The sequence below is a fragment of the Chiloscyllium plagiosum genome, chromosome 33, assembly GCF_004010195.1.
Source record: "Chiloscyllium plagiosum isolate BGI_BamShark_2017 chromosome 33, ASM401019v2, whole genome shotgun sequence".
NCBI lineage: Eukaryota > Metazoa > Chordata > Chondrichthyes > Orectolobiformes > Hemiscylliidae > Chiloscyllium > Chiloscyllium plagiosum.
Window position 1 is genome coordinate 14931995 of NC_057742.1, and position 12416 is coordinate 14944410.

The 12416-nt window shown below is 39.7% G+C and overlaps 1 protein-coding gene across 1 annotated transcript in view; it reads left to right on the forward strand.

The window, feature by feature from the left end:
• LOC122539867 (membrane primary amine oxidase-like) overlaps nt 1–12416 on the forward strand; it is a 27610-nt gene that overhangs the window by 5817 nt on the left and 9377 nt on the right. The window contains exon 2 of the mRNA XM_043675000.1: nt 11500–11788. Coding sequence (XP_043530935.1) covers nt 11500–11788 — 289 coding nt within the window. The remainder of the gene's footprint in view (nt 1–11499; nt 11789–12416) is intronic.

Consider the following 12416-nt stretch of genomic DNA (forward strand, 5'->3'; position numbering starts at 1 on the left):
CGCTCCAGGGAAAACAGCCCCAGCCTGTTCAGCCTCTCCCTGTAGCTCAGATCCTCCAACCCTGGCAACATCCTTGTAAATCTTTTCTGAACCCTTTCAAGTTTCACAACATCTTTCCGATAGGAAGGAGACCAGAATTGCACGCAATATTCCGATATTGGCCTAACCAAGGTCCTGTACAGCTGCAACATGACCTCCCAACTCCTATACTCAATGCTCTGACCAATAAAGAAAAGCATACCAAATGCTGCCTTCAGTATCTTATCTATCTGTGACTCTACTTTCAAGGAACTATGAACCTGCACTCCAAGCTCTCTTTGTTCACCAACACTCCGCAGGACTTTACCATTAAGTGTATCAGTCCTGCTCTGATTGGCTTTTCCAAAATACAACACCTTGCACTTATCAAAAGCTACTCTTCAGCCCATTGGCTCATCTGATCAAGCCCATTATACTCTGAGGTAATCTTCTTCGCTGTCCACTACAACTCCAATTTTGGTGTCAACTGCAAACTTACTAACTATACCTCCTATATCCATATCCAAAATAATTATATAAATAACATAGTAGTGGACCCAACACTGATTCTTGTGGTACTCCGATGGTCATAGGATTCCAGTCTGAAAAATAACCCTCCACCACTACCCTCTGTCTTCTACCTTCAAGCCAGTCTGTATCCAAGTGGCTAGTTCTCACTGTGTTCCATGAGATCTAACCTTGTTAACCAGTCTCCCATGAGGAAACTTGTCGAACACCTTACTGAAGTTCATATAGATCACATCCACCTTTGTAATCTGACATTATTGATGTGCTGTAGCTATTTACATGTAGCTATTAACCCCTGTATTACAGGATCTGATTCTGTGTGATAAACGTGATGGGAAAGAAATAATTGGAGCTACATTAATTACTGTTGGGATCAATAATAACTCAGTTAAATTATTTTAATTGCTAACAGCTTACCTGATCTAACTCAAGTCTATGCCAGGATGGGGAATTCAACCTGTTGTTTTATGCCTGCTGTGTTCCTTAGATTTAAAGATGTTTAAGATTTACTTAAACTTTGAGTTGACAAAACTCTTGAAGCAAAGCACGAAGACAAGTCTTAGCTAACCCAACAAACCAAAGGCTGCATTTGTACCCCAAGTATTGTTGCTAGACTAGAAACTACTGTTCATTTTATCGTGACTCAGTTTTGAGCTTTGCTGAAGCTTGTCCTTTTTTGGAAGAATGCTTTGTGTCCCGGAGTAAATCACATTCCATGCTTCTTTCCAAAAGTTTACAGAGCAAATGTTTTGAGCATCTAGTCATTAAATAGTTCTATATTGAAGTGATGTAGGTTCGGAAACTTTGCTGGAGATTAAATGGAGCACTTGAACATGTTGCACAGTAGATTTACAACATGTGGCACCGAACATCGAAATGACTCCAATAGTGATTTGAATTGGTGCATTTTCACTTGGGGATTCAGACAGGAGTTTGAGTAAATGGAGGAAGTGGATGGTTCTTCCCTGCAAATGACCACTTTGACATTGCAGCACCATGACAGGGAAAAGGCATTCTTCTTTTAAAAATAAAATTAAGGGGATTTTTGACACTGAAACACCTAGAAACATAGTAAACAATTGCATTTATATAGCACCTTTAAAGTCAAGATATTCTCAGTGGTGTTTTTAAAAAATTAATACTTTTGGAATGCCCTCACTGTTGTAATTAGAAGATGCAGCAGGCAATTTGTGCTCAGAAAGCGCTCTCAAACAGCAATATGGTATCGAACAGATGCATTTAGAGTCATAGAGATGTACAGCACGGAAACAGACCCTTCGGTCCAACCCGTCCATGCCAACCAGATATCCGACCCAATCTAGTCCCAGCTGCCAGCATCCGGCCCATATCCCTCCTAACCCTTCCTATTCATATACCCATCCAAATGCGTCTTAAATGTTACAATTGTACCAGACTCCACCACATCCTCTGGCAGCTCATTCCATACATGTACCACCCTCTGTGTGAAAAAGTTGTCCTTTAGGTCTCTTTTATATCTTTCCCCTCTCAACCTAAAACTATGCCCTCTAGTTCTGGACTCCCCGATCTCAGGGAAAAGACTTTGTCTATTTACCCTATCCATGTCCCTCATGATTTTGTAAACCTCTATAAGGTCACCCCCCCCAGCCTCCGACACTCCAGATAAAACAGCCCTAGCCTGTTCAGCCTCTCCCTATAGCTCAAGTCTTCCAACCCTGGCAACATTCTTGTAAATCTTTTCTGAACCCTTTCAAGTTTCACAACAACTTTCCGATAGATGACTGTAAGTGAAGACACCTATAAGTGATCTCAATGAATGTTGCTCACAAAAATCAGTGATCTGTGGATTTTCCTTTTGTGAATGTCTGTTTGAATCCAATAGTTAGTGAAGGGCTGTCTGAAAGGGATGCCACAATATTAGCAAGCGGGAGAAATAGCCATTTACATTGAAGTATCCTCACAGATAGCAAACCCAATACTAAAATGTGCTGAGTAATTCACTCTAACTTCAAATGAAGCGGAGAACAAAATGTAAAATAGGGATTTACGGGTGGGATTAAAGCATGAACAAGCATTTTAAAATAATTTTAAAAATCTGATTTTTTTTAATCCACTAGATAACTTTGTCATTCGACAGATATAAAAATATTTTGAAACTGGCTGTTCAGTAGTAATTTTAAACTTAGTGGCCACTGCAAACCATGTTACACCTCAGTTAATATTTTTAAGAAATTGCACAGTGAGACGTGAGGAAATAACAAGCTCACATCACAGCTGTGATTTTTACATATTATAGCCTGTGGAAACCTCACAGGTATCCTATGGGGAAGCATAGAATTAGCCTGATTTTCTGGCTTTCCACGTTTAACTGCACACATGCAGACTCCTGAAATAAATTAATATCCGTTTCAAAGCAGTAATAATGCTGACTGTTTGTTTGTGTCAGATTTGTCACTGCAAAATGCGGGCCATTTTAGATTTTAGTGATGTTGAATGCGGGGTAGATGTTGGTCAAGGTACAGATCAAAAAGATGATATGCCTGAAGGAAGTTGCCACAACCAGGCTAAGCAACTGTTTTCATGTTGAGGAATTTTATTTAGTGTGAATGAAACTGATAATTTTGCAGTTAGTTTGCTCTCTGCCTTAATCAAAGCACTCATACAAATGTATTCAATGGAGTACTGCAAGTAGAAAAAGTTTATTGAATGTTTTAATGGCTTAACATCTCTGCAACATGATGAATACAAATGGCAATGTTTCTCTGAACTTTTGCATGGAGTTAGAGCATCCACATGAGGCATGTCCATGTAATATCATGTAGTGTAACTGCAGGATGGACAGTTGTTCATTATTGAATGAATACTCAAAGTACAATATCTCACATGCTTCATGTTTACAGGATGGTAGCCCCCACACAAAAAAAAACAACTCAAACACAGAAAACCAGAAACCTTAACCTAGGGGAAGCCATCCTAGATTTGATTAATCAAGACAGTGCAAGAGACTGACACCTTACATCTATCTGAAGGTGTAGGACCACTCTCCTTGTTGCAGTGTGTCTGAGAAAGCCCACACCTTTTAGAACTGTGCACCCATTTCACTGACTTTTATAGGCTTCAGAAGCTCCACATGTTCTGTAAACTGCACAGAATGCTTTCCATAAATCCCAACATGGAGAGGAGCAGCAAATGGTGGTAAGAAGTAGGCATCTCATGTCCAGCAGGCAGCATTATTCCTTTCTCAGTTTAAATACCAGTGGATTCAGACCTCTCAGATTTGACTTTAAAAAAAAATGATTCTTCTCAGGGTAAGTCTTCACTTTTTTTTGGAAATGTTTAGGCTTAGTATCTGGTCAGTGACTGCTTGGTTTACCACCTTGTGAAATAGTCTTCCTGAGAAATCACACTGTAGTAGAAAAGATTTAAATAGGCGAACAGATATGAGATAATCTCCTGAACCGACTCTAGAAGCAAGGAGAACGCTGACTGTTGAATGAAACCCATGACAAGAGCTTATAAATAGAGGCTGTTAACACAGGGAGGCTGTGGGGCTGAAGCTCCCATTCTGTAGACTGCCTCCTTGCTGTAGTGAGGAAGCTTGTGTTCCATTGAGTTCTCAACTCCTAGCAGGACCATGCATTGCAGTAAGGTAGATGGGAAGAACGAAACAGCACAATCCAAAACCAGTCTTCGGTAAGTAGGGGGAAGATAATCATGTAATATCAATGACTGTGACAGCAGATAAAGACTCCTGCACCAAGGGGATCACCAGTTGTCAAGATTTCCTTGCCACTGGAACTGGATCTCACTTCTGTCAAGGACCACATAAATGCTGATGTGCAACAGCATTCCCATGTTTATAGATGTCCACCGAGAGGAATTCAACCCTAAAATGTACATGTGGAGATGTGGCTCTAGGATCAGTCTCATAAACCACTAAGAGGGAGCCACAGAACCCATGACCAGTGACACAGAATTTCCTTGGTGGACAATCTTACTCAGTAGCGAGTGTTTGCTGACAACCACATGAGCTGACCAGGGACCTTTCCCACCTTTGGAAATCCTTGCAATAATTACAGGTTGATAATCAACTTGCTTGGCCATGTGACTTTGACATGTCCCTTGGCTACCAAGTCTTGAGATGGGGGCAAACCCTGAATTTCTGGCTCAGGGATTGGAATGCCACAAGACCTCCCCTCCAAAACCCAGTGTTCAATTCATAGTTATAAACCAAAATTAGTTTGATCTGTTATGCTGTATATAATAACCTTTACAATTTGTAGAGGAAATTAGAACTGAAAACGAACCTCAATGACAGAAACAAATAATGGCCATCTCAGAGGGAAAACACAGAACAAGTGCAGTACCTTAAGTGTAATCACTGTTGGGGATGCAGTAGACAATTTACACAAGACTCCCCTCAACCGTAATGGGGACCAACCAGATTATCGGTTTCAGTGACCATGGAATTTTACTAACTATTTGAAAGGGTGGTTGTGTTTCTCATGTGAAATACAGCAACTCCAACAATGCAGCACTATCTCAATACTGCACTGGAGCATCAGCTTTGATTTGTACTCTTAATGCCTAGCCCTGGATTGGCACTCGTTAGACCTCATTTGGAGTATTGTGTATAGTTCTGGTGACACAGTAGGAATCTTTGTCACTAGAAATGGTCAAAACTAATAAGAAAGAAATCTGAGATTGTTGGCACTTGAAGTTGACAAGGTATTGGGACTGGGTGAACTCCGTCCAAGCATTTTGAGGGAAGGGAGCGTAGAAATTATAGAGGCAGAGTCACTGGAGCTGAAACATTTACTGTGATTTCTCTTCACAGATGCTGCCAGACCTACTGAGCTCTTCCAACAACTTCTGTTCTTGTTTCTGGGAGTGTTCATTCTGGATAGAATTAGTAGTCCCATGAGGAAAAAAAATGGTAGGTTGATTAGAAGAGCCAGCATGGATTTCTAAAAGGAAAATCATCTTAACTAATTTGCTGGAGATTTTTGTAGAGTTAACAAAAAGGTGGATGAGAATAATGCTGTTGTTGTGGTACATATGGATCTCCAGGCAGTGTTTGATCCCATGCTACACAACAACCTTGTGAGGAAATGTCAAGGTCATGGTATAAAAAGAATGGCAGCAACATGGATATAAAATTGGCTGAGCCATGGAAAGCGCAGAGTAATGGTCAATGGATATTTTCTGGCCTGTATAGGAAGGTTTTTAGTGGAGATTCCCAGGGGTTGTATTGGAACCCTTGCTTTTCCTAATTTAATGATCTGCATCTCAGTGTGCAGGGGATAATTTCAAAGTTTGCAGGTGACACTAATTTTGGAAGAATTGTGAACTGTGAGGAGAGCAGCGTGGGATTCCAAAAGGACATTGACAAGTTCTTAGAGTGATCAGAAAGGTGGCAGATGAGGTTCAATGCAGAGCAGTGTGCAGTGATGCACTCTGGTCAGGAGAATGTTGAAAGACAATATAAAATAGTGGGTACAATTGTAAAATCATGAGCAATCTGAACTAGCTTGATACGTAGAAAATGTTCTTGCTTATAAAAGGCAAAAGAACGAGCAGAAAAAGACTTTAAATGACGTACAAATGAAGCATGGGTGATGTGGGGAAAATACTTTTTCACAATGTGTAGCTCGGGTGCGGAATGTACTGCCTGGAAATGTGATAGAGGCAGATTCAACTGAGGCATTCATGAGTGCATTGGATGATTATTTGGGCAGAAATGGTACGCAGAGATGTGAGGAGAAGGCAGGAGATTGACACTGACTAATAGAGCTGGTGCAGGCACAATGGGCTAAATGGCCTCCATCTGCATTGCCACAACTGTGATACTTTATTAACAATGGATCACATTACCATCTGGAAGTTTTGGCAGCTTGTGCAGTTGAGACCCAGCACACACTGTGCACTAAACACTGTCACTAGCCAAACCCATCGGCATTTATTTGAATGTATGATACTGGTCAGTTGTGGACATACCCCATACACCTTAGGGGTTTAGTGACATCACTGTTTATTTCACATACGGTACTAGTTACATTCTCATGGTACCTCTTAAACCCCTTTATGGCCAGACAGATAGGGATAACACTAGTCTTAACCAGTTCTTGCAGCTTGTATATGAACTGTTATTGAACTTTCAGAAGATTCTGAGGGGATTTGTTTAACTTTTCAAAGACAGGAGAGGCCTATTTAGGGTATACAGAGGAAAAACTGTTCCCATTTACAAAACAAGAAGAATGAGACTGCAGATTTCAAGTGATTTGCAAAACCAGTAAATGTGATGTGAGAAGAACTGACTTTATGTAATGTGTTCTTCAGGTCTGGAATGCTTTGCCTGGAAGTGTTGTGGAGGCAAGTTCAAACCAAGCATTCGAGAGGGCATTAGATAATTATTTCAGTGGAAGTAATTTGTAGGGGTGAAAGGAAAGCAGCAAAAAATGGTTTAAAGTCTTCATGTTGGTGAGGACACGATAAATGAAGTGTTCTTCTGCGATATAACAATTCTCTGATTTTGTGAAAACAATGAGGTACAAAATTATAGATTAAAAACCGAAAGAACTGCAAATGCGATAAATCAAACAAAAATAGAAGTTGCTGGAAAAGCTTGGCAGGTCTGGCAGAATTGGTTCAGAGGAAGGGTCACTGGATCTGAAACATTAACTCTGATTTCTTTCCACAGATGCTGCCAGACCTGCTGAGCTTTTCCAGTTATTTCTGTTTTTGTTACAAAATTATGGAGTTGTTCTAAATGGGAGACTTTATTTAAGTATAATCTGGGATAGTCATCATATAAAGGGAAGAGAGGGTCAAAAGTTCCTAGAGTGTACTCAGGATAATTTTCTACAGCCTTACTTTTCCAGTCCAAAGAGAAAGAAGGCACTACCAGACCTGGTTCTCGGGCGTAAGATGGCCAAGTAGGGTGCCAGTGGGAAAATGTCTTGGGTATAATGATCATTATTATACGGTTTAGGTGGACCATGTACAATGATAATGAATTATCCACATTAAGAATAATAAATTTTGTGAAATTCAACTTCATAGAGGGGAAGAATGGAGCTGGATCAGATGTTGTTGGGAAGATCTGTAACTGAGTAATGGACCACCATCAAAGAGGAGATATTTCAGGCATAGTCAAAGTATTGGATAGGCTGGTGTAATTAAAGTTGACAAGGCACCAGGACTGGGTGGGATGAATCTAAGGACACTGAGGGACAAGAGAATGGAAATTGCAGAGGAACTAGAAGTAATTTTTCAGTCTTCCTTTGACTCTGAAGTTGTGCCAGAGAATTTGAGAATTGCAACTTACACCCTTATTCAAATAATCTGATAAAAGATTAGCTTAGCAATTTACAAACCAGTCACTTTACCGTTTATGATTGGGAAACGTCTGAATACAATAATTTGGCACTAAATTAATAGCCACATCAACAATTCTGGGCTCATTTTAAGGAGAACCATCATGGATTTCTTACAATTGAAGTTTAACCAATTTTCTGGAGTTCATTGATGAGGTAACAACAAAGTGTTGATTAATGCAGTGCGATTAGTGTTGCGCATGACCGTCCAGATAGCTTGCAATACATTGCATTAAAAAATGCATGTGAGATTATATAATAAAAAGGGAGTAACAACATAGTACAAAATTGACTGAGTAACAAGAAACAGATAGTAATGCTTCATGGTTGTTTTCTTGAGGTGAGGAAAGTTGGTAGTGGAATCAGAGTTGAGACCCTTGCCTTGCCTGACATATTAATAATTGGCACAACGTCAAACTCTGCAGATGGCATGAAACCTGGAAGCATTGTACACTGTGACGAAGGTAGTTTAAGACTTTAAAGGGACATAGGCAAGTTAGTAGGGTAGGTGGAAAGACGGTAGATGAAATTTAATGTGGAGTTCTAATGAAGTGTCACCAGACTTGAAAAGGTAACTCCGCTTTCTCCCCACATGTGCTGCCAGACCTGCTGAGTTTCACCAGTAACTTGTTTTTGTTTCAATGTGGAGATATGAGATGATACATTTTGATGGGAAGAACGTAGAGGCAGTACCACCTAAAGGGTATAACTCTAAAGTATGTATAGCAGATAAGGAACCTGGGTGTAAATGTGCACAAATTAATAAAGGTTGCAGGACAGATGGAGCGTGCAGTTAATACAGCATACAAAGCTTTATGCTTTATTAATAGGGGCATAGGTTTCAGAATCAAGAATTTACATAAGACACTAATTCAGCCGCAGCAGGAGTTTTACACCCAGTTCTGAGTGTTGCACTTTAATAAGAATGTGAAGGCTGTCTATCCTACACTATTTCATTTTTATCCATATGTTTATCCAATGACCATTTAACTGCCCTTAAATTGGCAAGTTCAATACCATTGCAGGCAGTGCGTAACATGCCCCTACTACTCTGAGTAAAGAAACTACCTCTGACATCTGTCCTACATCAATCACCCCTCAATTTATAGCTATGTCACCTTGCGCTAGGTGTCACCATCCGAGGAAAAGGCTGTCACTGTCCACCCTATCTAACTCTCTGATTATCTGATATGTCTCAATTAAGTCATCTCTCAACCTTCTTCTCTCTAACAAAAACAATCTCAAGTCCCTCAGCCTTTCCTCATAAGACTTTACCTCCATACCAGGCAACATCTTAGTATATCAACTCTGATCCCTTTCCAAAAGCTTCCACATCCTTCCTATAATGCAGTGACCAGAACTGTATGCAATACTCCAAATGAGGTTGTGGGAATGGTTCCAGGGATTAGGAATTTCAGTCATGAAGGTAGATTGATGAAGCCTGAACTGTGCTCCATGGAGTAGAGAAAGCTGGAGAGATCTGATTCAGCATCATAGAAGGTTTGGACAGAGTAAATGCTGAGAAAATGTTCCCACTTGTAAAAGGATTGAGAATGAAGGTGCATTGATATAAAGAAATTAGTGAAAAAAAGCTATAGTGATGTGATGAAAAATCCTTTTCCTGCCGTAAGTTGTTCAGATCTGGAATGCACTACCAAAGCATGTGCTGCAGGCATTTACAACAGAGGCATTCAATAGGGGCTTAAATGATGATTTGAAGAGCAATGTGCAGGGTTATGGAGTGATGACGAATATGGCATTAGGCGAGATGCTCATTTGGAGAGCTGGCATTCACAGTATGGGCCGAATAGTCTCCTTATACACTAACATTTCTGTGTGGTGTCTACCTCCGGGATGGCTGCCCATTGAACATTCAAATTATTGGACTGAATGTTTAATGCAGTACTGCAAATTTGAGCCAAAGACCCATGCCAAGACGTGCCATTAATTAATTAACAAAGACTATAGTCTGAAACCTGATGGTTGAAGTTGTGGGGGTGTTTAATACAATCGCTCAGATTAGCAGAAAGAAAATTTAGAATTTCCTAAGCAAGTTTGAATACATTGCAAGCCAGTGAAAAATCCTCTGTGTAGGACATCCACATCTCAAGAAATCAGATCAGTGGAAAATTGAAGGACTGTAAAATTAAATCATAAATAATTTGCAAATTCTGCTCTGCTTCTGTTAATTTAAAAGTATTCCAGGAAAGGTTAGACAATTAAAATCATAAAGGTGGTAAAAACAATGACTGCAGATTCTGGATTAGTGGTGCTGGAAGAGCACAGCAGTTCAGGCAGCATCCAAGGAGCAGAGAAATCGACGTTTCGGCCAAAAGGCCTTCATCAGGAATGATCTAACTCTATGGATAAATATTACATTGGACATCCAATGTATCACACACCCCAAATAACACCCAAACTCACTAACTGTAGCTGCATACTGTACTGGATGCAGGCTCTGCTGATATGACCTATTAAAAATAATATTAGCCCAGTCAAAAAAAAGTTTGTAGAAAATCATTAACTGGAGTAAATATCCATCAGATTCTTCGATACCCACAGCATGTTTCTTATGTTGTGGGGTTCAACATAAGCATTACCAAAGCAGGGAAAACACATTGATGGAGGCAAAAATCATATTTCAAGGTTTTATTATAGAATGTATCCATGTATAATACAGTGACTAGAACTAACAGCCACTAAGATTACTATCGTGCATCGTTGCATACAGTGGAGTAGTGTGTCATTGTAACAATACAAAATCTGTAGAATAACAGCAACCAATGCAGTGATTTGGAGATGCTGGTGTTGGACTGGGGTGTACAAAGTTAAAAATCACACAACACCAGGTTATAGTCCAACAGGTTTATTTGGAAGCACTAGCTTTCAGAGTGCTGCTCCTTCAGGTGGTCATGGAGAATAAGATTGTAAGACACAAAATTTATAGCAAAAGTTTTACAGTGTGATGTAACTGAAATTATATATTGAAAAAGACCTGGATTGTTTAAGTTTCTCATCTTGTGGAATGAACATGTTGGTTTCAGTTCTTTCATATGTAAATCGCAGAACATTTAAAAGTTACATTCTCAAATGAACTTTAACAATTGATGTAATGTCGGCCCAGATAATGCATTTAATGTGTGAGACTGTCTGTGCCACAATGGTCAGACTGATTCTAATCTAAAAAAGGGATGAGGATAAACATGACGGGCACCTGGCAGTACTCAAGGATACCCTCATAAGAACAGTGTACGATCTTATACTCTACAAACACCTGATGAAGGAGCAGTGCTCCGAAAGCTAGTGCTTCCAAATAAACCTGTTGGACTATAACCTGGTGTTGTGTGATTTTTAACTTTGAGCCACCGATGTGTATTTCAGTTTAGCTTTGCAACATAGAGCCAACAAAAGACTTTTAGAAATTAATTGTTGGAAGTTCCTGATGTACTGGTATATTGATTTTTATTTTCTAACTATTATAAATGCATATTCCCATTCAGGTTTTAGTTGGCATAAATGGAAGATTAAAATCTAATACGAAATTCTCATTTTATATTTTGAATCATCATCCACTCATATCTACTTTTGTTGCTTTTAGGAACAAGTAACTCTATTGAAACAAAGGATGTGGAATATGAGCTCAAATCAGTCCCATGGAAAAATGATCAGAAGGTATATGTAGCCACTGTGAAAAAGCAGATATTAGAGACAGAAAACCAGGCTGCTTTCAGAGCCGGGACAAAAATGCCTAGATATCTGAATTTTGTAAATCAAGATCGTACAAATAACTGGAACCATTATCGTGGTTACAGGATTCAAGTGGTGAGCTTCAATCCTGACAGTGTACCTGAAGAAATTCCAGAAGAAAAAGCTATTTCCTGGCAAAGGTATGGTGCATTTATCTCTTTAGCTCATAGTTGCTGTTATATTGTTGTGTACTTAAAATGTTATGGATTGTATTGTGTGAGAAACAAACTCACTCACTTCAATAGTTTCAGTCCGAGACAAGATCTGAATCAGTAGTGTCATTTATTTTACCCTTGCAAGAGAGTGTGATGTCCACTGTCTATAAGGCAGGGACACACACACGCTGATTTCAACGAAAACACAATATTTATGTAATTTGCTTCCTATTTTTTTATCCCATTGCTCTTCCCTGTTTACATCTTCCACTTCTCTGAGACCGGCACCCATTACTCCTGTTTATCTCTTGCCTTATCCGGCCTTGTCTGTGACAAAACGCTTATTTCTGGCCTCACAAGGCCATTTGACCACATCCTGCTGTGGCCCATTGTTAGGTATTATCTACTCCCTCCATCTGCGCTTTCCCCAACCATACTGATCCTTATGACCTCCTAATTGGGGTTTGTTCCTGTGTTTCTGTAAAAGTGGGAAACAGATGCTTATAACTACTGCTTGTGCAAGCATATCTGGCTTAACCTACTTCCTCACAGCACCTTATCTATTTGCCTGTAACATCTACCATTGTTTTGCAGTCACGTTTCATTCTTGCAT